General features: G+C 52.8%; 1 protein-coding gene across 21 annotated transcripts in view; it reads left to right on the forward strand.

Annotated features, from left to right (window-relative positions):
* The window catches only part of CACNA1C (calcium channel, voltage-dependent, L type, alpha 1C subunit), a 659,923-nt gene extending 632,599 nt beyond the window's left edge, over positions 1-27,324 (forward strand). For 12 of the 21 annotated variants that reach the window (XM_011931041.1, XM_011931040.1, XM_011931027.1 and 9 more), the window contains 13 exons: positions 446-611; positions 1,195-1,322; positions 2,296-2,392; positions 4,452-4,554; positions 10,225-10,326; positions 12,769-12,896; positions 13,408-13,542; positions 15,141-15,493; positions 18,251-18,379; positions 21,567-21,673; positions 22,011-22,114; positions 24,300-24,632; positions 26,816-27,324. In XM_011931041.1, the coding sequence (XP_011786431.1) occupies positions 446-611; positions 1,195-1,322; positions 2,296-2,392; positions 4,452-4,554; positions 10,225-10,326; positions 12,769-12,896; positions 13,408-13,542; positions 15,141-15,493; positions 18,251-18,379; positions 21,567-21,673; positions 22,011-22,114; positions 24,300-24,632; positions 26,816-27,115 (2,185 nt within the window). In that variant the 3' untranslated portion in view covers positions 27,116-27,324. Of the gene's footprint in view, positions 1-445; positions 612-1,194; positions 1,323-2,295; positions 2,393-4,451; positions 4,555-10,167; positions 10,327-12,768; positions 12,897-13,407; positions 13,543-15,140; positions 15,494-17,642; positions 17,748-18,250; positions 18,380-21,566; positions 21,674-22,010; positions 22,115-24,299; positions 24,633-26,815 lie in introns of all 21 variants that reach the window. The other 9 variants (XM_011931035.1, XM_011931034.1, XM_011931038.1 and 6 more) reach the window with 2 other exon arrangements.
* The last annotated feature ends 6 nt before the right edge of the window (positions 27,325-27,330 follow it).

Genomic DNA, 27,330 nt, shown 5'->3' on the forward strand with positions numbered 1-27,330 from the left:
GTCTCGATCTCCTGACCTCGTGATCCACCCGTCTCGGCCTCCCAAAGTGCTGGGATTACAGGCTTGAGCCACCGCGCCCGGCCGGATTTTTTTATGGTAAGTTCATAGAGCATACTCCTATACAGCAGTTAAGGTGAATGAACTGGAACTAAAATACATCCAAAAGGCTAAGTCTCAAAAACATCCTGTGGATGGCAAAAACAGCAAGTTTTCGGAAGTGGTGCAATTTGTTACTGTGTATATAAAATTTAAAATCTTCAAAATAATGCCATGTGTTTGCATATTTAGCAAACATATCAGAGCATTCGGGGAATGATGAACATCAAGTTCATTTTAGTGATTCCCTCTGGGGAAGGAGGAAAGGGACAGGTGGGGAGGGATGCAGAGGGCCCTCCTTGGCGTCTGTAGGATGGGCTGCATGGATGTGGCTCTCCCTGCCCTGTAGGTGTGCCACCGGGGAGGCCTGGCAGGACATCATGCTGGCCTGCATGCCAGGCAAGAAGTGTGCCCCGGAGTCCGAGCCCAGCAACAGCACGGAGGGTGAAACACCCTGTGGCAGCAGCTTTGCCGTCTTCTACTTCATCAGCTTCTACATGCTCTGTGCCTTCCTGGTAAGCCAAGGAGGAACTCAACAGCCAGTAGCCATGAGTGCCCAGTTCCAGGGCAGCCTGAACCCTCCGTCTCTGCAGCTCACGATCAGGGCAACCCCATCAGAGGAGCTGGCTTGGGAAGACTTAGTTGGCAGGAGTGTCCAACCACATGGAGAGAAAGGCAGAAAGCCCTGGGCCAGAGGGAGCTCCACCAGCATCTTGCTTGTCCATTCTTGGTTCTTGTCATGGTGACATTGTCCCAGAGGACACAGGGGACATGTGGATGCCTAGAAAGAACTATACTTTTTTGGCGTCTTGCTGGGGAGTGAGGAAAAGGGGATAAAGTCCCCCCTGTCCTGTGCAGCCTTCCCTCAGTAGGAGGGAAGCTGTCCAGCTTGTGATGTGGGTTCATCACACACAACTCTCAGGGAAGCTGTGTCAAGTTTATGTCTGAGAGACCCAGGTTCTATGGCTGGTAGGATGGATTACTGGTCTTTAGAAGGGTTGGCTTCTGCCATCCGTGGGCCCCAGCTGGCAAGGGGGTTCCAGAGGCAGGTGTGTAGGAAGGTCCTCTCCCAGCACCTCATTATACTGTTCCCCGCAGATCATCAACCTCTTTGTGGCTGTCATCATGGACAACTTTGACTACCTGACAAGGGACTGGTCCATCCTTGGTCCCCACCACCTGGATGAGTTTAAAAGAATCTGGGCAGAGTATGACCCTGAAGCCAAGTAAGTTCCCAGAGGGAAGTCCTGATTCCCTGAGCTGAGAGAGGGTATCACTGGCCATACCTGCAGGAGGGCTCACGGTTGGCCAGCACTGGGTGGATCAATTAGAAACACCGAACTGCATCAAACCCCAGGGTCTGCCAGCAGGAGGAGGCCCAGCACCTTCAATTAAGTCAAGAAGATATCTACTAGGCTGGGTGCGGTGGCTCACGCCTGGAATCCCAGCACTTTGGGAGGCTGAGGTGGGTGAATCACTTGAGGCCAGGAGTTCAAGACCAGCCTGGCCAACATGGCGAACCCCCATCTCTACTAAAAATACGAAAATTAGCTGGACACATGCCTATAATCCCAGCTACTTGGGAGGCCAAGGCACGAGAATTGCCTGAATCCGGGAGGCGGAGGTTGCAGTGAGCTGAGATTGCACCACTGCACTCCAGCCTGGGCAACAAAGCAAGACTCTATCTAAAAAAAAAAGAAAAGAAAAGAAAGAAAAGAATATTATCTGCTACATTCAGTTGAATGGAAGGATAGGAAATTCTAGTATCAGGAATAACTAGTTAAGTGTTTAAGTTAGGATACACAGGGCCAGGGAAAATCTTGACTCCATTCCTGCTTCTGGTCTAAAGATCAATCCCATTCGGCTGACCCTCAGTAAATACCTTTTGGTCAGAAGGTTAATTCATTCAGTCAGCAAGTATGTATTGAGAATTCTGTTGCACTGCTAAAATCCCTTCCACTTTGAACATAGCTTGGGCAGAAAAGTACTCATTAAAATCTAAACATGTGTATATGTATATTGGTTTGGGGCTGTGCCATGCAATTCTGCAGCTCTGCACTGGGTGTGACTAATAGGGCCACCACACACTGCAGTGTTGCCCATGTGAGTGGGCCCCACCCCTCAGGCGCATGTGTCCTGGGCTGCTGGCAGAGACCATGGCTCTCTGATACCCTGTCCCTCCCCTCCTTCCTCTTCTAGGGGTCGTATCAAACACCTGGATGTGGTGACCCTCCTCCGGCGGATTCAGCCCCCACTAGGTTTTGGGAAGCTGTGCCCTCACCGCGTGGCTTGCAAAGTAAGAGATAACTGGGTTCATGGGAGGAAGAGGGAAAAGAGGGGAGGCGAAGTGCCCATTTCTTGTGATCCTTTAAGGGAATGAACATACTAGTTTATGTGCCTAAAGATCCTTCCAGCTCTAAATTCTCAGACTCTATAAGGGAATAATGGAGTGAATGCCTCCTGTCCCAGTGAGCCAGGGGCCCAGTCCTGGATAAAGGACTTTTTCAGCCCATCCCACTGCACCATCCGGGCATCCTGGGGTGGGAGACTCCCCAGCCTAGGCTAGAGGGGTTAGGCATTCTTTTCCTGGAGGTGGAGGGCAATTAGAAAGCCCAGGCATTGACTTCAGGGGTCTGTGAGTCCTAAAATTGTACATAAAATCACTAAAATCACTAAAATACAAAGCGTACCAGGGGAGGATTTCTCACTTTCCTCAGATTCCTTAGTGAGACCATGACCCCCCCCAAAAAAAGTGTCACTTCCATTTCTCCCCTCCTCTCTTCTGTGGCCATTCTGTGCCCCTTGTTGGGGCAGTAATGAGCTGGCAGAGAGGTGGGCAAAGGGAGACCAGAGGGCTGGAGAGAGGAGGAAACAGATGGCAGGAGGATTCGGTTCTGTGAGAATCCACTCATGGAAAACGCAGACTGAGGGAACGCAGAACCTTCTACTTGTGCTCTGTTTACTGAGTTTCTTCTCATTTGTGCCTCTACTTTACTCCAAAAAAAAAAAAAAAGACTTTAAGAGATTTCCAAGGGCATAGAAAATATCAGAAAAAAAGGAGTATAAAATAAATGCGAGGGACAAACACCACGCAAGGTGAGGGTGGGCAGGGGTGCAGCCTGGAGGGAGCTAAGGTGCATCCGTTGTGGCCTCCGGATGGGCCTGGGCAGGCTGAAGCCTGGATGCGAAACTTTCCAGTGGCCACGATACAGTTCACCTCATCCATGAGACTCACCAAGATCTGGTCACTCAGGAAAAGTGTAACCCTTCTAGACATTGAGATTAGCAGGAGGTCACCGTGTGAGCTGACGAATAGCCCCCTGAGCGTGCCCTCGGCATGGATGCCGTGCTGAGCTTCACACCACGCTTGCTCATCGTGACCCAGTGCATGCTGAAGGCCCCACACCAGAGCTCGGGGCCAGGGAAGCCTGTTCTGGAGGTGTGCTAGGAAAGAAGAGGCCAAGACAGCACTATCCAGCGTCAGCAGGCTTCTGCCCCAGCTTGATGCAGAAGCGTATTTGGCAATACACGGAGAGGACATGTAGCATCTCCTGCAGGCAAAGCTCCTGTGATTCCCTTCTCTTCTCTGGGCTGTGGGCGAATGCTGCCTGGCAGGTGGACTCCCAGCATGTGCTGGCGTGCAGTCGGTCTCTGCTGCCGCTGGAGAGCATACCTGCACGCCTGAGCAGACTTTCGAGCAGGGCGCAAGGTTGGGTGGCCTTCACATCTAAAGAGGACAAATTTCATACCTCTCCCACTCTGTGAGGAGGGTCAAAAGTAGTTGTGGCAAAGGCAAGATTCTCCCTGGAATGCTTCAGGGGGCATTCACTCACTGCCCACTCCAACAGCACCCACACAAGCTGCGTGTCTCCCCCAGCATCCTCTGTGTATTAGGCCATCCTTGCAGTGCTATAAAGAAATACCCGAGACTGGATGATTTATAAGAAAACAGGTTTAATTGGCCCACAGTTCAGCAGGCTGTACAGGAAGCTTGGCACCAGCATTCTGCTTCTGGGGAGGCCTCAGAAAGCTTCCAATCATGGTGGAAGGCAAAGGGGAGGCAGGTGCATCACATGGAGAGACGGGGAGCAAGAGAGAAGGGGGAGGGACCACACACTTAAACAGATCTCATGAGACCCCACTCACCAAGGGGACGGCACCAAACCATTTATGAGAAATCCACCCCATGATGCAATCACCTTCCATCAGGCCCCACCTCCAATTCTGGGAATTACAGTTCAACATGAGATTTGAGCAGGGACACAGATCCAAACCATATCACTCTGCCATGGTGTTCTGTGGTCCCCTAAGCACCACCTGCCATCATCACCAGCTTTGCTCCCCTTCCCCTGCAGCGCCTGGTCTCCATGAACATGCCTCTGAACAGCGACGGGACGGTCATGTTCAATGCCACCCTGTTTGCCCTGGTCAGGACAGCCCTGAGGATCAAAACAGAAGGTAAGGGTGCCCGTGGGCACTGGGAGAGACACTCAGAAGGTCTAGCAGATAATCAGAGAGGAGCTCGGCAGCCTGCACAGTGCTCAAGGGGCCTTCCTGCCCCAGACAGCATCCAAGCGGGGATACAGGGGTGACCAGGGTCCCAGGCTGCTCACGACTTCTTTGCTTCCTGAATGGTCTCCCTGCCTCTAGCTCAGGGGTATCCAATCTTTTGGCTTCTCTGGGCCACATTGGAAGAAGAATTGTCTTGGGTCACACATAAAATACACTAACGATAGCTGATGAACTAAAAAAAAAAAAAAAAAAAAATCGCAAAATACTCAATGTTTTAAGAAAGTTTAAGAATACGTGTTGGGCCACATTCAAAGCCATCTTGGGCCGCATGTGGCCCATGGGCTGCAGGTTGGACAAGCCTGCTCCGGCTTATTCATCTTGAACTCTCGCTTTCTATGAAACTCTGGGACTCATTCTGGTGGTATCTTGAAGTCAGAGGGTATAGCTCACAAAACAGAAGGAGACGGGTGTTAGCTGAAGCAGGACCAACCCCTGTCTAAAAGGACTTAACACTGGCTACAGGTGTGTGTCTCAAATGCTCAACTCATTAAATTAATAGGACTGTGCTGGGAAGACATGTGTGGGAAAGGGGACATAGTGACAAGTGGTGGCTGTGGTGGAGGTCATCGCACACATTGTGTGGGCTGAGCCTGGATCAAGGCTGTCAGCCAGCGGACAGGTGAGGATTCAGACCTCACCGGTGCCACCTACTCAGACTGGGCCCCCTCAGGGCTGTATCCACCTGGAGGGGCCCTTCTAGTTTCCACGAGGCACCCTAAGGGCTAGCAGCAGCCTGAGGGAGAGAATCTGCTCACTTTATGATGGATAAGAGTTTGTGAACCACTGTGGAAAAGGCTGTATTAAATACTCCTAAGAAGATGCCATTTCTCTCCAAGCGTGTCCAGCCTTGGAGTGTCTAGTGTTTCTTATTGCGTGGTCAAAAGACCACCTGCTGCAGAATCAGCTTTGGACACCTGTTTAAGCTACAGAGTCCCAGGCACCCACACAGATCTGATGACGCCAGATCCCCAAGCATGAGGCCCAGGAATCTGCATTTTGAACCAGCTACAGAGATGAGTCAAACCCACTGGTGTAGTAATTACAGAAAACACAGATGAGACAAGCAGTATGCTTCCTTCCCCTGCCTACACTTCCAGCTTAAAGCTCAGGCTGTCCGTCAGTATGTTCCTCTGGGGCAACGGAAGGGGCCCTGGGCAGGGAGATGGCAGACTCGAATCCAAATCCCTGCTGTCTCACTAATGACATGAGTACGAGCCATTTACGCTGTCTCTACTTCCGTTGCTTCATTTGTAGACTAGAGAAAGGTGATGACATCTGGGAATTTAATTCATTGAATAACCCAGACATGGGCCTTCTCTCAGTTAGATCCTTCAGAAAAAAAATAACAAACATTTGAAATGAAGTGAAACAAGAACCAATCCACCAAGACAGAAATCAAAATAATTAGCTGATTTCTAAAACATAAAAATAGGAGCCAGGCACGGTGGCTCGCGCCTGTAATCCCAGCACTTTGGGAAGCCAAGGCAGGTGGATCACCTGAGGTCAGGAGTTCAAGACCAGCCCGGCCAACATGGTAAAACCCCGTCTCTACTAAAAATACCAAAAATTAGCCAGGCATGGTGGTGGGCACCCGTAATCCCAGCTACTCAGGAGGCTGAGGCAGGAGAATCGCTTGAAACTGGGAGGCAGAGGTTGCAGTGAGCTGAGATCACACCACTGTACTCCAGCCTGGGTGACAGAGTGAGACTCCATCTGAAAAAATAAAATAAAATAAAAAGTAAAAATAGGACAAGTTCTGCTACTAAACTGAAAAAAAGCAAAAGCTAAAAAAAATACACCATCAGTAGCCAATGCAATCACTCAATCTAAAACGGGTATAAATAGGCCTATTTCTGACTACCAGAAAACAAAAACACACTTTTTTTTTTTTTAAATGGATCTTACTCTATCACCTGGAGTGGCTGGAGTGCAGTGGCGCAATCTCAGCCTCCTGCAACCTCCAACTCCCTGGTTCAAGCCATTCTCTTGCCTCAGCCTCCTGAGTAGCTGGGATCACAGGCATGTGTCACCACACCCAGCTACTTTTTGTATTTTTAGTAGAGACAGGGTTTCACCATGTTGACCAGGATGGTCTCAATCTCCTGACCTCGTAATCTGCCTGACTGGGCCTCCCAAAGTGCTGGGATTACAGGCATGAGCCACCGCGCCCAGCCAAAACACACATTTAATTCACACATACGTGTGTATAACAAGGAAGAAAACTGGGAAGAAAATGTGTTCGTATGTTAACTGATTATCATGAGTAGAAAGATCAGCAGTGACATCTACCTTACTCCTTTAGTTTTTTTACTTTCCAAATTTTCTGCAAGGAGTGTCACTACCCTATGTTCCAAGGGAAGAAGAGGTGATACAAATGACTGCCAGGAGGAATATGCTGTAATACTTAAAACTTAATATAAATTGAGGATGTGAGATTTTGTTCCATAGAGGAACAAAAGGCAGGGAGGTATGGAAGCAAGCATTCAGCAGGGTCGAAGGTTCACTGTTAAAGCAAGCCACATGCCAACTAAGGAAGACCAATAGCAGCCGGGCGCGGTGGCTCAAGCCTGTAATCCCAGCACTTTGGGAGGCCGAGACGGGCGGATCCCGAGGTCAGGAGATCAAGACCATCCTGGCTAACACGGTGAAACCCCGTCTCTACTAAAAAAATACAAAAAACTAGCCGGGCGAGGTGGCAGGCGCCTGTAGTCCCAGCTACTCGGGAGGCTGAGGCAGGAGAATGGCGTGAACCCGGGAGGCGGAGCTTGCAGTGAGCTGAGATCCGGCCACTGCACTCCAGCCTGGGCAACAGAGCGAGCAAAAAAAAAAAAAAAAGAAGAAGACCAATAGCTAGTAACAGTGCGAAAGACTGATCAATCAAAGGCAGAGACCCAATTCTGAGGAAATAGGCGTTCCAGAGAAAAGGGGAGAAGCCAGCCATGTGGGAACTACAATCATGTCAAGAATTAAAGACTATCTTTTAAACACAAAGACATTTCAGAACAGCTACCAAAGGGCCTGTAATGCCCCCACCGAAGGGTTAGCCTTCATCAGACACAGGCCCTCCACAAACTTGTTAAAATCTTAAGAAAGGAAGACAAAGTCAAGTCTTAGAAACAGCTAGAAAGAAATGGGAGAAGGCACCTACATTTGTGAAGATAAGGCTGGCATCAGTCCTCACCCTTCAGACTTCTCAGCCTGGAAGGAACTGGGGAGAAATTAACACCTACCTCAGAGAACCAGAGCTCTCATCCCAAGTCCAGTACCAAGCCAAACCAGCTTTTCTCTTGGAACGTAGAAGGAAGATATTGAAAAATACTCAGATGACATGAAACAATTGTCAGTGAACTTCCACAATGACATAGACCGTCATGAGAATAAATTAAGGCTGATAAAAAAAAAAATGAAAGGTACTTTTGGAAGCTATGTTAATTTCTTAGTTCTGCTGTAAGAAATGATCACAAACTGGGCAGCTTGAAACAAGCGAAAGTTCTCTCAGTTTAGGAGGCCGGAGGCCTAAAACTAAGGTGTCAGGAGGATTGGTTCTTTCTGGAGGCTCTGGGGAGAATCTCTTCCACCCTTTCTCCCAGCTTGAGGGCTGTGGACGATGCCCCGTGTGCACTAGCTCACAGCAGCATCACGCCATCTGCGCCTCCATCTTCACATAGCCTCCAGGGTCTTGGTTCCTCCCCTCTTCTTATAAGAACACCAGCCACATTGGACTCATCCAGAATGACCTCATCCTAACTAATTACGTTGGTGAAAATCCTGTTTCCAATGAAGGCCACGTTCTGAGGTTCTAGGCAGACCATTCAGCCCAGTCCTAAAGCGAAGTATATTTGAATACCGTGTGTGTTAGGATCTTATACTGCGTGTGTCAGAAACCTCCAGCTACCTCTCCCGTGAAGGGGATTGATCGCCTGTGTAGCTGGAGGGCCCGGGAGTCGTCCCCTGCCTTCAGGTCCTGTTTGGATCTGGCATTCAGGGAGCTTGGGATTCCGTCAGTCCCTCTACTGCCACCTCTGCATGCTCTGCCCTGTGGCCCCAGAGGTGGATTTGAACCCAGGCAGTCTGACACAAGAGCCCTCCACCACGATACTGAACTGCCAGTCCTATGCAAGAGCAGTAAACATCCCATGTTGGCTTCCTATTCTGCAAAGCAAATCATTACAAGCTTTTCAGCTTAAAAAGATACCCTGTTGGCCAGGCGCGGTGGCTCACGCCTGTAATCCCAGCACTTTGGGAGGCCGAGGCGGGCGGATCACCTGAGGTCGGGAGTTTGAGAACAGCCTGAGTAACGTGGAGAAACCCTATCTCTACTAAAAATACAAAATTAGCTGGGCATGGTGGTGCATGCCTGTAATCCTAGCTACTCGGGAGGCTGAGGCAGGAGAATTGCTTGAACCCAGGAGGCGGAGGTTACAGTGAGCCGAGATCGCGCCACTGCACTCCAGCGTGGGCAACAGAGCGGAATTCTGTCTTAAAAACAACAACAACAACAACAACAACATACCCCGTTATTAGCTCATGGTTTTGCAGGTCAGAAGTCCAGCAGTGGTGAAGCTGGGCTCTCCTAAGGCACATCCAGGATATTGATCAGGCCATGGTCTCTTCTGGGGGAGATCACGTTGTTGATGGAATTCATCCGTTGCAATTGTAGGTCTGAGGTCCCCACCTTCCTGCTGGTTGACAGCTGGGGACCCCCTCAGCTCCTCGCTTAGAAGCAGCCTCGCTAAGTTCAGCCCACATGAGTGTTTGCTTTCTTCCAGGCCAGCTGGAGAGAACTCTGCTTTTAAAGGGCTCGTGACTAGGTCAGGTCGGCCTAACCTCCCTGTCTTAGGTCATAGGTGCCGTGTGCCATATAACCTAATCTCAGGAGTAAAATCTGTGATGGTCAGGGGCCCAGGGGGTTGGCAGCATGTATACCCTGGTGAGGAGCACCTTAGAATCCTGCCTCCCACATCTGCCCTTACAGCTGTAAGGAGGCTCGGCTTTCCTTTTTCACCACTGTAAGGCTGGGACCCCAGAGGCTGCACAGGGCAGGCATCTAAGTAGAGGAACTCAGGATACAGCCCTTATTGACAGATGTACCCTCCAGTCATCCATGTTCCCTGTGGCTGCCCAACAACTTCCATGAGAAATGCCACCCATGGGGACCCCCTACTGCCCGTGGCGGGGCCATACGTGTTCCAGCTGGTGAGCACATGGCCGCCATTGTTCCTGCCCGGGCACTGGGCTCAGTCCACAAGGAAGAGCACTGAGTGCGGGCGGAGGGGCCCCCTGGCTGGCCTGAGCCACAGGCAGGGGGAAGGGGAGAGGAATGGCATTGGACAGGGCATAAGAGGGAAGGGGGAAGGAAGGAAGGTGGAGAGAGGAAGGGGAAGAGGAAGGAGGTAGAAAACGGGAAGACTGGGGAGAAGGGAAGCCAGTGAGAAAGAAACTGATGTGTCAGGTTGCGTGGGGCAGACGCCACCATCTGTGGCTTCCTACCTTACGCAGAGGGACCCAGCCCATCAGAGGCCCACCACGGGGCTGAGGATCCTTTCCGCCCTGCAGGGAACCTCGAACAGGCCAATGAGGAGCTACGGGCCATCATCAAGAAGATCTGGAAGCGGACCAGCATGAAGCTGCTGGACCAGGTGGTGCCCCCTGCAGGCGGTGAGTGCTCCCTGGACCCCGCACCTCGGCCACGACCTGGCCGCGCCTTCCTCGGCCTGCCTGTCCTCCAGCGGTGGCACCCTTAGAATGTGGATGCATCCCCTGAGACTTGCTTCTTGAGTCCCCTCGGCTTGCTGGAGTTCTGCCTTCAGACCCTTCCTGCGGGACTCAGAGGCCCTGTTGGTTAGAAGGGACGCAGGTGCAATGCCCTGCACAAACTCAGAAACAGAATGTCAGGCTGGAAATCTGGCGCGACCCTGCTTTTTACATAGGGTAACAGGCGAGTCCCTGATGCTGAGGGGGTTTGGCAGAACTTCTAAGGAAAGTCCACAAAGTGTAGGTTTCCCATAAACCTGATTGCTGTAGGATTGCGCTAAGGCCCTGAAAGGAGAATCCCCTGAGATTCCTCCCCTCTTGGATGAAATTCTTTTTGTTCTTCCAAGAGCCGTGTTTCTTGACCCTATCAAGCCCCAAATCCCTTTTTATAGCCAAGAGTTTATATTGCCTTTACTATGATCCCGAATGCAAATTATAGACAGTATAACTTTCCTATAATTTCCAAAATATTAATATAATGCCTTCACTCTAACATAAAATCTATTAAAAGCAGATATTTCCAATATGTAAATACTCAGGTATAACTATACCAGAAGGTACTTTTAACTGATGAGATCTTCTCATGTACACATTTACAACACAGGAAGTAAGACAATTGGGTTCATAGGAAGTAAGACAATACTGAATACTGTCAACACTTTGTATTTGTCATTTTGAAATAAGGGGTAAATCAGTGTATTAAATAACTGTGTGTATAAATAACCCCCCACACATAAACACACACACATACTTACACATATGCAGAATAACCATGACGTGACACTTACGGTGAGTGACCCAGACACCGCAAAGAGCATCGCCATCAGGAATCCAGTTTTCCAAAACGTGAACCTCTCTCAGCCAAGTTTAAACACTCCAAGGTATAGTTTTCGTCAATTTACACAGCAGTTGTATTCCTGGAAATTTTTAGGTATGTTAAAACCATGCAAAACAATGCCCTATGTTCATTTGCAAAATGAAATTATGTTCTGAGCTCAGAGAATCCTAAGCAGAATCATGGATGTGTGGCATAAACTTGAAAGCCCTGCAGAGTGCAAAGCTGTTATTGCAGAACATGCCTGCACTTCAAGGGACAGGTCTGGAGCTGCTTAATGCCGGTGGCACCCCCACAGTACCCTGACAACTAAAAACCATCCCACACATTTACTGTGCCCTCCTTAAGAGGCGACACCACTTGTGTTGAGAACCACTTGCCAGAGGGAAAACCAGATTTGGGCCAAGTGAAAATCTCGCTAGTGCCATGTGATGTTTTACATACATCATTTTGTTGAATCCTGACAACATTTCTGTGAAGTTCGCTCAGGGAACTAAAGTTCTTAGAAGCTAAGTTGCTGACCCAAGGTTACCTGGAGAGTCCAGAGCAGATTCAGGATTCAGGCCCCAGGGGACCTAGGACTCCAGGCTTGTCCCATCATGCAGTTCTTCCTTTCTGACTGTGCGGAAGAGGGGACCCTGGGTTTTTCCCTCCCACGTGGAAAGGGGGTGCTTGCCAGAGAAGGGAGGGGTCATCACTGCTATGGACTTGGCTGTTTTGGAGGGACAGGTAGGAGGAGGACCCTCACCAGCCCCTAGGTCTGTCTTTTGCACCCGTTGCATCTCTTCACAGAGAACCAGGAGGTGGAGCCAAGGGGCTCCTTACCAGGCATGAAATGTTTCCTGTAGGAACTTACAGCTTCTCCACCATCAGGTTCACTCCCAGGACAGGGACTGATGATGTCACATGTAATCTTGGGTATCCAGCCCAGCAGGGATGCAGCCAACCCACCTGGCACAAAAACCCAATCTGGTTTGAAAGAAAAATCCAAACTTCCATGGGAAGAAAGCCCTCCTTCCAGCCGCCGCTCCCTCCAAGCTAAGCTGAACTGATTTGGACTTGCACTTGGAAGAGGGGCCAATTGAGGAGGGACATTTGAAGCTCTGGAATCAAATAAGAGTCAGCAAATATCAGTAAAGTTAAAAAAAAAAAAGCGGGAAATAATTTTGATGATAGGCTACCTTTTCCATAAAAAAAAAAAAAACGGGCTAAGAATGTGTTTGATGATTTACATAACTAATTTGCACTAAGAATCTCCGAGAAAATACTCGAGAAACTAGATTATCTACAGGAGGTGGTGACTAGGCAGATAAGGGCTGTGGCGGGAGAGACTTTTCACCATAAGCCTTTTTAGGTATTTTTTTTTTCTCTTTTAAAGCCATGAGAATGTACTACCTCTCCAAAAACATTAAACCTAAAAAGTTTTTAAAAATTTTGGATGCTGAAAAAAAAAATGAATGAAGTTCAACTGAATTCCCTCTTACCCCCTCTCCCCTCTCCATACGTCTCAGATGATGAGGTCACCGTTGGCAAGTTCTACGCCACGTTCCTGATCCAGGAGTACTTCCGGAAGTTCAAGAAGCGCAAAGAGCAGGGCCTTGTGGGCAAACCCTCCCAGAGGAACGCGCTGTCTCTGCAGGTGAGGGCCTGGGGGCGGGCCCACACTCCAGGAACGTCCTGGTCACTGCCTCTGACCTCCAGTCAGGGTCCCAGTCCCTTCCCAGCAGGCTGGAGGCCAGGTCCCTGCAGAGGGAACCTTTCAGAGAACTCCAGACCTTTCCAAAGATGGCTGTGAGAAGGGGGCGATGTGCCCTTCCCCACCTGCCACCCACCGACTGCCCTCCATGGTCCTGCCTGCTGTCATAGCCCCCAGATCTCTCAAACACTTCACTGAGGCTCCCATGACAGCCCCTGACCCCTGGTGCCCCCTCCTAATAAGCCTTCATCCCTCCTGGATGGGCAAGTGGATTCTTCCATCAGAGGGCAGCCCAGCCCCCAGTTCACACACAGACAAACCTTCCGGAGGGTCGACTGGCTGGGTGGAGGATGCCAGGGCCCTGGAGGGACAGGCCTTGGCCCGAGGCTATGGCTGGCTGGCGAGCTTGGAGGAAAGGGAGCACGGTCCTCACCATCCTCCGCTTGGGTTCCAGGCTGGCTTGCGCACACTGCATGACATCGGGCCTGAGATCCGACGGGCCATCTCTGGAGATCTCACCGCTGAGGAGGAGCTGGACAAGGCCATGAAGGAGGCTGTGTCCGCTGCTTCTGAAGATGACATCTTCAGGGTGGGTGGTGCCATGGCGCACGCTCGGCCTCTATAAAGTTCAGTTTGGAGCAAGAGGGTGGGCTGGGGTTTTCGGGGGAACGTCCAGGGGAAAGAGCTGCACCAGAGGAGAGGGCCAGTTCCAGGCTCTTCCTGATTAGCTGTCTCCTCACTCCTTTGCCTTTTCCAAGCCTGACTCCATCCCAAGGCAGGGCTCCCTGGAAATCGTGGCTCCCAGTCTCACTGGCTCTCAGAGAAGTGGGAAGGAGCCGCCTCCCTAAGGGAAATGTTTCCTAGGAGAAACTTCTACGTGAGAAGTTGCAAAGTGGTCACCCCTGGGGCACATCTAATCTACAGGCTTGTTTTGTTTGTTAATATTTGAAAATCTGGCACGTTCAGGTCAAAATCAAGATGTCTGGCGTTCCTTGGAAAAGTCAGGAGACCTGGCAATTTTGCGCTTGCATTCCCATGGGGCAGCAGAGGGCTGGAGCCTAGTGGTGGTTGCCCTTTGAGATGGAGCATAGCGTCCGTTCTCCAGGTCTCAAAGACCCCTCCAGTCCTCCCCTTTCCCTCTCCTTTCCTGGAGACTGAAGCTGCCCAGCAGTTCCAATAGTGAAAATTAAAAAGGCTGTACTGGAATGAGGGGCATTTATCACTCACTTGTGTTGCCTGCCTCACCCCACTGGTGTTTGGTTATAAATCCTTCTATAGCAAGGGAGAAGCTGCCAGCCATAATTGTGCAGGACCCTGCTCACACCTCTCTCTCCCAGCCCCGAGCCCAGTTCCCAGGCTGTGGAACACACAGGGGGCAAGCTGAGCCCATCTTCCCCTTGCTCCGTCTCTTCCTCATCCTTATTCTCATCACTGGGAGACATTCTTCACTGAGTGACCTCAGAGACATGGCATGGTGGTGACACAACCCGACAAGACCCCAGAAACCAAAGGCTCAGTCACCAAGGCCCAGGGATGTTCTGATGTCAAGGGTTGGACCAACCTTGCAAATAGCTACTTGCCCACTTCCCCAGGACAAGGAAAAGAATACTGGGGAAAAACACTGGCTCCAGGTTTTAAATCTCTCTGAGTCCCTGAGGGGAAAAAAGACCACCATGCAGGAAATTCTTCATATTCAAAACCGTTTGGCCAACACAACTTTTAGCTGTGTGAGCACATTGGATTTCCATTTTTTTAATCTGGTTAGCATCTTCTGGTCGCTCTCCCAGCCCCTGCCCTCACGATGTGCTGGCTGCTCTTAGGGACCACCATCCTAGACATGCCCTGGAAACTCACCCCAGCCCAGGGGCTTCGCTGGAAACCTCCAGGGCAGCTTGTACCAGCGACAGCCCCTTGCTCAATCCCATCCCCTCTGGTGGGTGGGTTCTCCCAGCTGCCACAGAGGGAGCCTGGAGCCTTGAGACTCCGGGTCCCTCCCTCTCTGGAGCTGCCAGGCGTGAAGAAGGTCCTCAGGTGCTCCTGGCTCCCAGCAGGGCTGGGCCTCCCCGAAAGAAGGCAGCCTGGCCTCCCAGGCTCTGTACTTCCCTGACCTGGCTGTGGAGTCTGTTCTCTGGGAGGAGTGGGTGCTGAGGGGCGTCTCCTCCATCCGCCCCTCCTTCTTGCCTACAGAGGGCCGGTGGCCTGTTCGGCAACCACGTCAGCTACTACCAAAGCGACGGCCGGAGCGCCTTCCCCCAGACCTTCACCACTCAGCGCCCGCTGCACATCAACAAGGCGGGCAGCAGCCAGGGCGACACTGAGTCGCCGTCCCATGAGAAGCTGGTGGACTCCACCTTCACTCCCAGCAGCTACTCGTCCACCGGCTCCAACGCCAACATCAACAACGCCAACAACACCGCCCTGGGTCGCCTCCCTCGCCCCGCCGGCTACCCCAGCACGGTCAGCACTGTGGAGGGCCATGGGCCCCCCTTGTCCCCTGCCATCCGGGTGCAGGAGGTGGCGTGGAAGCTCAGCTCCAACAGGTAAGTGGGAGGCTGGCCACCCCAGGCAGCACACAGGGCCCACGTGTTGCAACCCTCAGGAGACGGTGGAGGAGACGGAGGCCTCAGCCGGCCACTTGCCCCTCAAGCTTCCAGGAGGTCGCTGCCCCAGACCCCAGCAGGAGCAGGAGGCACTATGCTGTCTCCCAAGTCCTGCCCTTGATCAGACATGGCAGGCTCAGCGCCAGTCAGCAGCGTCCTGGGGCACTGGTTCTCCCTCTCCTCTCCCGTGCTTCCTGAGTGGCCCAGTGTGAGCCTCAGATGTATGCGTTCTGGCTGCACAACAGAAACCATCCTGTCTGCCCTTTACCAAGTCTCTGCCGAAACCTGGCCTTTCTTCCAGCTGAGATGGGAATGGCGTTTCCATGGCTTCCCTGGAGCCCCTTTGCCAGCCTCCCGGGGAGGGCGCCCCGCTGTGGGAGGCGCCGTCTGTAGCACTGGCACAGGATCATTCCTGGAGGTCTTGACTGCACCTCTTACCCTGACTCACCCTTTTCTCCTCGTCCTCTGATCCCCGTGCTCTAGGATACACTGCTATGACATGCTGGATGGTGGGACTTCCCACCGCCCTGGGCCCCCGTGGGGTTCCTCCCTGTCTGCATTAGCAGCTCCGGGATTCCCCTGTGGGACTGAGAGCGGACACGCCCTGCATGGTGCCTGGCCACGCTCAACTGTGCTGCTCTTCCAGAGTGGGACAGTGGCTCCCAGCAGGCAGCACAGCCCCCCAGCATGCCAGGTTCTCGACATGCCTGCCCTCCAGCTCAGAAAATAATAGAGAAGGGGGAGCTTCTCTCTAAACCCCTGGAAAAGTGTCCATCCAAGGAGCAGGCACGTCTGCCACTGGCCTGCCCATCCCTCCAGAGGGCCCGTTTTCAAGTGGCTGCATGCAAGCCCATGGGACCCAGGCATTTAACTGTATCAGACGGCAGGCCAGTTTAAAGGACCATCTCCCTGTCTACTTTCCTTTCTGCAAGGTTGGCTGGTTTTGCCACCCAGAAGCAGCACTGGGGGCGTCCTTCAACTGATGAGGCCTGCACTGCTGCCTTCTGTGCACAGGGCAGTGCGCTCGGCACTGGATTTTAGGTGCTGGCCTGAAGGGCTGGCTTTGCATAGAAGAGGATCTAATCTAGGCATCTAGTCTTGGGCGCCTGCACCTGTCGTGGGGGCCTCATCCTTCTCTGCAACCTTACGCCCCTTCCACAGCCTTTGAGGACTCAAGTCCTGGGTCCCCACACCCACTTTTCCCCTCTGGCCTCCTGAAGCCTCTGCTTAAGGAGGGCTCCATGTTTGTCTTTAGCATCTCAGGGTGAGTTAAATCCCACCCTCTAAGGACATTTTCATATGAAGCTTTGTTCTCTGTGACATAAGGGGAGAGGGATGTTTACAGGAGCTGGGGGAGGAGACCCCAGGGGATTTCCTTGTCCCACAGATACATCTCTCCACATAGCAAAACACATGCAGAGCACCCGGCACAGTGCCCAGCACACAGTCAGCACTCATGAAATGTCGGTTCCCTCTGCCCACTGCAGATGGTACAAACAACACTCAGGGCACACAGGGCATCGAGCCTCAGCTTGGTTAAGAAGAGGAGCATAGCCCACGTCCCAGCTCCCTCGTCCCTGTGTCGCAGCTCAAGACTAAGGGCAGCTCAGGCCCTAGCATTGCTTGTGCTGAGGATGGGCCAGCACGTCCTGTGCCCGGTGGCCCCCAAAAGTGCTGTTGCCTGCCTGCTGCTGCTCTGTGTCTCCAGCTCCTCCCACTGTGCCTCACCAAAGCCCACGCCACCTCCCTCCCCTCCCAATCCTCCCGGAGCTCCCACCTCTCACCTTTCCTTCCACTGCAGGGCAGGTGGCAGTCTGCAGTCCTCCTCTTCCTCCAGAGAGAATTGCTTCTACCCTGCCTGAGATGCTCAGGGCCAGGGCACTGATCTAGCACTCGGCTCGGAGAGGATGGACCAGGATCTTTCCCTGATGCCCTCAGGGGGTGTCTGAGGATAAAGTGGGCCCAGCATGCAAGGTCTAGAGAAAGCGAGACAGAGGGAGGCACTGAGCTGAGCTCAGACAGGAAAAGAGGCTTTGGTCCAGAGCTGAAGAAGACATGACCCTGTGAGCAGAAGACCCTGTCCCAACAGGGAAAGGCACGCCCTGGTGTGTGAGGGTCTGGAGCTCAGGAGGGATTCAGGCTCAGCAGGGACTCAGGCTCACTGCCCTCTGCTCAGGAGAGCAAACTCCTCTAGGTGAGGCTTCCTGTCTGTGTCTTTACCCCAGGGTGCCAGTGTCAGAGTCAAGGGCACCATCAAAATAGGATACCAGGGACTTTTCAGCTATGCCAGATGCCAAAGACCCAGGTGTCATAGCTGGAGGTGAGTGGGAGGCAGCCTCTAAGTCAGGCAGGGCATATGTCATTCCAATTTCATAGAAAGGGAAACTGAGGCATAAGGTGGACCAAGTGACTTGGACCAGAGGGTAAGTGAATTGGGGTCAGGACTCAGATCTCCCTGGATCTACAGCAGACATCCTTCTCCCAAACGGGACCCTCACTCTAATCTTAACACTTCCACGGATCCATCAGCAATCACAGGAGAACAAAGCACCAGCAACTGTATGCCTGTTCACCTGTGCTTGTGTTTGTGCACGTGTGTATGCATGCATGTGTGTGCGTGTGTGCTGCTTTACTTGCTGAAGGAAGGGGAGGAGGGTTAGCAGTTCCTGATGTTTTTCTTCATCTTGGATATTGTAGGTGCCACTCCGGGGAGAGCCAGACAGCCATGGTAGGTCCGGAGGAGACGTCTCAGGATGAGACCTATGAAGTGAAGATGAACCATGACACAGAGGCCTGCAGTGAGCCCAGCCTGCTCTCCACAGAGATGTAAGCTCTGCTGCCCTCTGCTGAGGCTGACCCAAGTGTGGGAACAAATCTGGGGAGGCAGGGGAAGGTCCCTGAGATCCCTTCTCTGGGGCTGATTGCAGGAGGAGAGGAGATCATAGAAAAAACATCCGCACCATCGCTCTCATCTCCTCAGTGAAATGGGAGCCCCCTTCACACACACGCGCACACACACACATATACACACACATGCACGCGCACACACGGCGCGCACACACATATACATACACCACATATACACACACGTGCACACACGTATACATACACATATACACACGCACATACACACGCATACATATACACACATACACACGCGCACACGCGCACACACACATATACACACACACGCACACATACACACACGCACACACACATACACACACACACGATGCCCTTTTTAGCTTGGTCTTTCCTCGCCAGGAAAATTTCTGAACATTGTTTTATAAACATTTTAGGCAGTATGACACGGTCATAAATACATTTTCTGGTGAGACTCAGTGCACACACACACACATCTACTGACAATCACACAAGCGTTTCAAGACACTGCTTATAATAAAGCTGCCCAGAAGAGGGCACTGGTGGCAAAGCCAGGCCTGAGATTTCTTCTCTTTGCTGGAATTCTTGGAGGATTTTAGCTGCAGATCTAGATTCTTTAGAAGGCTGTGACATTCATTTGGTCACTAATGACTAGCCCTTAAAAGCAGGCGCAGCACAGCACAATAGAAGCTATCAGAATGCGCCAAATGACACAAAGGTAAGCACGTGCTGTGAAACACTGGCTTAATGGCCCACAGACGTATATCTGGGGGTCGCCTTGTGAAACGTCTCAGGACTGTGGGTGACATCCACAGAGGTTTGAGACACATTGTTTCAGAAGCTTTTCTGGCTTTTTTCACCCTCAAAGCCCCATCTCATCTGTTACTTTATTTGTGACTCACAACAGGCCTCTGAGGCAGGCAGGGCATATGTCGTTTCCATTTTGTAGAAAGGGAAACTGAGGCATGGGGTTTTCCCCAGCGGGAAATGCCTGGGTCCCATGGGCTTGCATGCAGCCACTTGAAAATGGGCCCTCTGGAGGGATGGGCAGGCCAGCGGCAGGCGCGCCTGCTCCTTGGATGGACACTTTTCCAGGGGTTTAGAGAGAAGCTCCCCCTTCTCTATTATTTTCTGAGCTGGAGGGCAGGCATGTCGAGAACCTGGCATGCTGGGGGGCTGTGCTGCCTGCTGGGAGCCACTGTCCCACTCTGGAAGAGCAGCACAGTTGAACGTGGCCAGGCACCATGCAGGGCGTGTCCTCTCTCAGCCCCACCAGGGAACCCCGGAGCTGCTGATGCAGACAGGGAGGAACCTCACGGGGGCCGGGGGCAGGAACGAAGAACTCACCGACCCGTCCCAGCATATCAGTCCGTTCAGTTCCTGAGAGGACTTTAGAGTGAGGAAGGGGTAGCCTTGCAGGCTTTTGAAGACAGGAAAGGTGTGGCTGGAGGTGGTGGGAGGGGGCACCAGGCCCCCAACTGTGGGGGTGTAGGGAGAGCGGCAGCCAGGCCAGCACAGCGTGCAGCTTCCTGGGGTCCAGTGCTTTCTGCTCTGGAACTGGATGGGAAGAGTAGCAGAAGCACCTCCTTTTCCCCAGCATAGAAAGAAGAATCCAGTGAGTAAGGAAAAGCATGGAAAGAGTCCCAACCAGCGACTCTTAACAAATCCCTCAACCACCCTGTGCCTTCGTGTCCCCATCAGCAAAGTGGGGCGGTGGGCATGACAGGCCTTCTACTTTTCTGACTCAGCAAAACACAGACAATGTAAAACCAGGAGAAATACCTGAAGTTCCTTATGAGATAATATTCTCTAAGTTGATTTTTAGAGAATACACACGAATGCCTGACCGCCTACCCTAGATATCAGGAAGAGCATGTATTTTAACTTTTTTGGTTATTCTAGAGTGCTCGGTGCACCAGGCACTCGGCTAGGTCGTTAAGAACCCAGTCTCCATCCTCAAGGAAATTCCACAAACTAGGAATCTAAGAGGGTCTCAGGAGAGGAAGATAACATGGAGAGTTGCTCACTACCCCCAGAGTGGTACAACCCCCAGGGGTACAGGCGTTCAGAGAAAGTTGAGGGCAGGGTGACCTTAACTGGTACCATGCACAAGGTGAAACGGAAGCTGGGTCTGCAAGAGTGGGGGTGATTTGCGTAAGAACAAAATATAATAGGCAGGCCTTACCTAGCTGAGAATAAGAGCAAGGCTAGAAGGCATAAATACTGCAGTCTACACTCAACCAGCATTCCTGCACGTCTATAAATTATCCAAGTCTCTGTGCTTTGCCACGAGCAGGCATGGAGTGACCACAGAGGTGTGGGGTGGCACCAGGGACCAGCGAGTCAGTGATCTCATCTGGGAATGAGGTTGGAATGCAACGGTGCTTCTTGGACTCCAGGCTGACCCAGCAGGGATTGTGAGTCAAGATTTCAGTAAAAATAGAACAGACTGAAGTGGACTAGGACCCTCCAGGGCACAAGGCATGCACCGAGGGTAGCCAAAGGCTGTGAGGTTCATCCCATCAGCTGTGTCTGTGCATGATGGGAAGGTGTCAGATCTACTTCTCACTGAGTCTCCATCAAAGGCCTGGAAGCCATAGACTAGGTACCCCCTGAGGTCCCTCACAGCCCTGCTGTTCACCTGCTGAGTGACTGTCGAGTGGTTGTAGGCAGCTGCTTATGTGCTCTTGCTGAAGAGGGGGTGGCAGGGCAGGGAGAAATCGGGGGGTAGGGATAAGTTTGGGCTAAAGTTAAGAGTCACTGGGGAAAACAGCATCAGCTCATGCAAACACGGGAGCCAAGACCATTCCCCAAAAGAACTTCATGGGCCTAGGATTCTTTCCGCTTTCTCAACACCTTTGACCCCAGACTGCCTTCACCGCCCCAAGTCAGAACTGCAGGCTCATGAGACAGGCTGCGGGTGAGGAGCTGGCAACTCCCCCTGAGCAGGCCTGGAAGACGCCAGGGTCAGGCCAGAACTTCTTGAGGTGGCAGTTCCCCAAACCTGTCTGTAAGCACAAAGCAGGCGTCCCTTCACTAAGGATCAAAGTGCTTTCCGGGGGTGCAGCTGTCCCTGTGGGTGGCCACTTCTCAGCCTCCAGGAACAAGCCCCAAGAGCTCTCTGTTCCAGGCTGTCCTACCAGGATGACGAAAATCGGCAACTGACGCTCCCAGAGGAGGACAAGAGGGACATCCGGCAATCCCCAAAGAGGGGTTTCCTCCGCTCCGCCTCACTAGGTAAATGCACCCCTCGCTCTCCAGATGTGGCCGGTGGTAACTCCCAAGAGAACGCCGGTCAGGTACTCAGGGATGACTGAGAAACCATCGTGGCCTGCCTCAAACCTGCCCCACACAGTGGGCGGATTTCCAAAGCAAGGAGACAACAATCCAAAGGCAGGGTGTGCGGGGATGAGCCCCGGACAGATGCTTCAGAACACGTCTCAGACCAGGGGAGGGGAGAGGAGAGTGTCTCGGGCCATAGTTACTGCTCCTGGCACTCTACCAGGGTGTGAACCGTCACAGGCCAGCGTCCTGTTCTCCTGCCCTGATCCTGGCTCTCTGGCTGGCTTTGCAGGTCGAAGGGCCTCTTTCCACCTGGAATGTCTGAAGCGACAGAAGGACCGAGGGGGAGACATCTCCCAGAAGACAGTCCTGCCCTTGCATCTGGTTCATCATCAGGTAGCTCCCACTTTTGGACAGGCCGCTGTCTCCTGCTAGCAGGCCAGACAGTCCCGGGGGTGATGGACAAATCCTGAAGACCTCAGTGGGTCTTGCCTGTCTCAGATGGCTGGCACGTCCTGCCCCTGCCCTAAGAGCCATCCCTGTAAGGCTTCGCACTCCTGCTGTGCAGGTGAGAGCCGCAGCAAGGTCTGCAGCATCGCAGGGGGCGCCTAGGAAGTACTGGTCTCAGGAGCTCTTTGTGTGATCCTGAGGACCCAGAGCTGCGGGTTTTACCTGAGCTTTCTTCTTAGGCTGCCACAGATGCCACTGACTGCCCTGACACTGGCCTACGCTGCAGGGCACTCAGGAAGATGTACTTGTACCTAGAGTTTGAACATACCTGGAAATTGTGCCGGACAAAAGTCCATCCAATGACAGAGAAGTGATTAAAGAACCCACCAGCAACATGGTCAAGGGTAGGAATGACATCCACAGAAAGCAGGTCCAGGGAGATTCCATAAAGGAAATGTCTCTTGGCATGGCTGACTCCAGCTGAGACAATGAAATCCAAGATGCCAGGACCAAACATACCGTAGTATCTTTGAGCTTCAGTGTCATATAAGGCCAGTCTATGAACCCCAGGCAAACAGGTCTAAACCTGGGTCTCCCAACATTCTGACTTTTTTAAAGATATACTCTCTTATAGCATGGGCCTATGTTTTAAATGGACTTATGCTTTGTACCCAGAGATACTCAACTGCCAATCAAAACGCATAATCAGCATGAGATGGCCAGCGTGGCCTGGCTGAGTTGATAATACTTCAGCTCCAAGAAATAAACAGGTTTTCTTAGCCTGTGTGGCGTTGACTTCCACTGGGCTTTCTGAAATAATGAATATGGCCTTACACTTTTCTCAGATTCCCAGGGACCCAGGAGCCCCAGGCTGAGGACCACCATGGGCCGGGGCAGGAGGTGGAAGGATGTGGGGACACTGTGTGTGCTATCTTAAAAGATTTCTAGAAGTCGATTTCACTTACCTGTTCTTGTCGTACTGGCAGGCACGAAACTCTCTTCTTCATCTCTTTCTCCTCCTGTACTCTGTGACCCTAGAGGTGGGCTTTCCCCACCACAGTGTCGCTGTCTCCCGGGAGCACATCCCGTCAGAGCAGCTCACTCTGCAGAGCCTCTGCCTGGGCAGGTCGTCATGGCAACAGCCAGGCAGGCCTGGTGCCGACCCTCAGGATGCTCAAGAACATTCAGGGACAGAGGGTGCACCATGTGAATCTGGTTTTTTTTGTTTGGTTGGTTTTTTTTTTGAGACAGTGTTTCACTCTTGTTGCCCAGGCTGGCGTGCAATGGCACGATCTCGGCTCACTGCAACCTCCACCTCCCGGGTCCAAGCCATTCTCCTGCCTCAGCCTCCTGAGTAGCTGGGATTATAGGCACACGCCACCATGCCTGGCTAATTTTGTATTTTTAGTAGAGACAGGGTTACTCCATGTTGGTCAGGCTGGTCTCGAACTCCCGACCTCAGGTGATCTGCCCACCTTGGCCTCCCAAAGTCCTGAGATTACAGGCATGAGCCACTGCTCCCGGCTGTGAATATTTTAACCACAATACAGCACCAGATTTAACAACGGTTCAAAGACAACGTGAGCTGGAGACTGGCAGGGCATTATGAATGGCCCCATTAACTGTAAGAACTAAAACCACAAATACTGGTTTTCCCAACTCTTTGTGAGGTGCACAGTGCTTCACAGACCTCATTGCACTTGAACCTCACACCCGCCCCACAGCGGGGATGGATAGACAGCATTCGTTCTCTGGCTTTACCGACATGCAGGCCTCACCCTGCTCTCCATTCTATTGAGGACAAAACCAAGAGCAAGAGAATGCACAGCTGACAGGTGACCAGGCCAGGGCTAAAAGCAGGTGACCACAACTCCACCCAATCCCGGCTTTCAGAAGTTATAGGAGAAAGAGATCACTTCAGACCCAGATGATCCTAAGATGTATTTTGAGATGGTTGAAAGTCATGCCAGGTTGAGAAAGGACCGAGAGGGGAAAACAATGGCATGTGAATGCCAGGCAGGTGGAGCTGGCTGGACACAGCAGCTGCAAAGCAGTGGTTGCTCAGAAGCAGGGGCCTGCCTTGCTTGGGGTCGACCGCTCCTATTAACTCACACCCCCTGTGTGTCCGCAGGCATTGGCAGTGGCAGGCCTGAGCCCCCTCCTCCAGAGAAGCCATTCCCCTGCCTCATTCCCCAGGCCTTTTGCCACCCCGCCGGCCACACCTGGCAGCCGAGGCTGGCCGCCACAGCCCATCCCCACCCTGCGGCTGGAGGGCGCCGAGTCCACTGAGAAACTCAACAGCAGCTTCCCGTCCATCCACTGCGGCTCCTGGGCTGAGACCACCCCCGGTGGCGGGGACAGCAGCGCCACCCGGAGAGCCCGGCCCGTCTCCCTCATGGTGCCCGGCCAGGCTGGGGCCCCGGGGAGGCAGTTCCATGGCAGTGCCAGCAGCCTGGTGGAAGCGGTAGGTGACTCACAGACGGGCAGGGGGGAGAGGCCACGGGCAACAAGGGGACTTGGCTGAGGAGGTAGCACCTGGCTCTTGCCAAATCCACTGCAGTCAGTATCTGAGCCGGCAAGACCCTCCCTCTCAGGGCTGCATGAGGGCTGGGATGCGGAAAGCCATGACCGCACAAGATGCTGTGGGCTCTCTTGAGGCGAGGCCCACCGCAGAGCGCAACAGAAACGACTGGGCAACTTATCCCGGCCAGAGGCATCTGTGCTGCAGCTGCTCAACATGCAAATGTGAGCCTGGCTGCCTTTATGCACAGACAGGCAAGATGGGAGGTGCTCAGGCCTGACTGCCCGTGAGCATCACCTGGGGCGCTTTGGCAACCCAGGACAAATTAACTGATGATTGTTAAAGCTCTTCAGTGATTTGAATGTACAGCCAGGTTGAGAGCCACTAGTCTAGAAGAAGAGAGCTTTCAGTCCCACGGCGCTCCGCCTGGCCAGAGCGTCTAGTGCCATCCTGGTACCACATTATTAGGGACCTTTGACACATTGGAACAAACCCAAAAGAGGATGACCAGGATGGCAAGGTTCCTAGAAACCATGTCCTAGAAGAACCGGTTCAGGGAGTTAGGGAAGAAACACTGGAGAGGAGGTGACTATGGAGGGTGCCACACACCTCTTACACCTTGAAACGGGTGGAATGGGGAAAGGGTGGCAGGCCAGAGCAATTGGCTCAGCCCACCAGCAGGCAGATTTCAGCTCACACGAGGAAGACCTTCCCAACAGCTCTTCCAAAATGAGAGGGGCTTGCCTGAAAAGTAGAGAGCCCCCCATCATCACACATAGCCAAGCAGAGACTGTGCTCACCTGGACATCAGGCCGTCGTGCAGGAGGTGGGGAGTTAAACCAGTGGCTTCCAAGGTTTACCTCTCAAAGTCTGATATTCCTGTGGCCTTGGTCATCCTGCATTCATTTCACAGACCTCCCCTGAGGGCCTACCATGTGCAGCGGCTGTTCTAGGTACAAGGACACAGCTGAGAAACAGAGCTTCCGCTCTCATGAGCTCACATCATGGTGAGGAGAGACAGATGATCAACACACACACACATAACACATCAGGAAGGCCAGGAGTGCCAGAGAAAAACTAAGCAGGGTGAGGAGAGAATAAGTGGCGTGGGCAAGGAGCAAGACAAACAGATGCCTCGGAGGAGTGAGTGCCAGGCTGCACTCAGCACCCACCCCCGGCTCAGGAGCCGATTTTCCCATAGCCAGGCACTAAGCAGCCGGTGGGGAGGACAGTGAAGCTTGAGGGTCACCGGCTGGCCCTTCCCAGAAGAAGCAAGGCAGGGGCATGCACCGTGTTTGCACATATACCTCACCCCTAGAAAGGCGGTGGCAGGCAATGGGCAGTGGGCCTGTCTCAGCAGTTTCACCAGGGAGAACGGTTTCTCTGAAAGAATAGTAGAAAGGTCCGGTGGGTGTCAGAAAGGAGAGAGGCAGGCTGGGATCTGCCGAGGTAGCAGCAGGGCAGCCTCCCTGGTCCCTCTGAGAGCCACGCCTACTGTGGGTTTTGTTTTGGTTGTTTTTGAGACAGGGTCTCGCTGTGTCACCCAGGCTGGAGTGTAGTGGTGCAGTCACAGCTCCCTGCAGCTTGTCACTGTCACCCAGGCTGGAGTGAGGTGGTGTAGTCACAGCTCACTGCAGCCTGGGGCTGCTGAGGTCAAATGATCCTCCCACCTCAGCCTCTGGCCTTGCTAAGATCACAGGTGTGCATCACCACGCTCAGCTAATTGTTGTAAAATTTTTTGTAGAGACGAAGTTTCCCCGTGTTGCCTGGGCCTGGTCTCGAACTCCTGGGCTCAAGCAGTCCTTCTGCCTGGGCTTCCCAAAGTGCTGGGTGACAGGTGTGAGCCACGGTGCTGGGCCATTAGCAAGTCTTTATATATTTGATGACAGTGTTTGACCACCCCAGCCAAAACTTCTCTGGCCTGCACATCCCTAATTCTTTTGGCAGATGCTCCATCTCTACTTGTTCCCTGTGGGTGCCCCTCCCAACACACACAGGTCCACGTGCACAGGCACACTTCCCCGAGTGACCCACCAGACACCCCTGGCTCTAGCCCTCAACAGAAGAGCTGGGCTCCAGGAATAATGTTCCTTTGGTTCTTCATGGCTCCCACCCCGCTCCTTCAGGTCTTGATTTCTGAAGGACTGGGGCAGTTCGCTCAAGATCCCAAGTTCATCGAGGTCACCACCCAGGAGCTGGCGGACGCCTGCGACATGACCATAGAGGAGATGGAGAGCGCGGCCGACAACATCCTCAGCGGGGGCGCCCCACAGAGCCCCAATGGCGCCCTCTTACCCTTTGTGAACTGCAGGGACGCGGGGCAGGACCGAGCCGGGGGCGAAGAGGACGCGGGCTGTGCGCGCGCGCGGGGGCGCCTGAGCGAGGAGGAGCTCCAGGACAGCAGGGTCTACGTCAGCAGCCTGTAGTGGGCGCTGCCAGATGCGGGCTTTTTTTATTTGTTTCAATGTTCCTAATGGGTTCGTTTCAGAAGTGCCTCACTGTTCTCGTGACCTGGAGTTAACCGGAACAGCGTCTTCATTCATTTCTGTTGGGACAAGACGCGGAGCCTGGGTGCGCGAGCCGCCCTCCGGGAGGAAGGCGCCCGGCTGCGTCTGCAGAGGCGGGGAGAGGAGGCGGCGAG

Source organism: Colobus angolensis, unplaced genomic scaffold (genome assembly GCF_000951035.1).
Source record: "Colobus angolensis palliatus isolate OR3802 unplaced genomic scaffold, Cang.pa_1.0 Scaffold89, whole genome shotgun sequence".
Lineage (NCBI taxonomy): Eukaryota > Metazoa > Chordata > Mammalia > Primates > Cercopithecidae > Colobus > Colobus angolensis.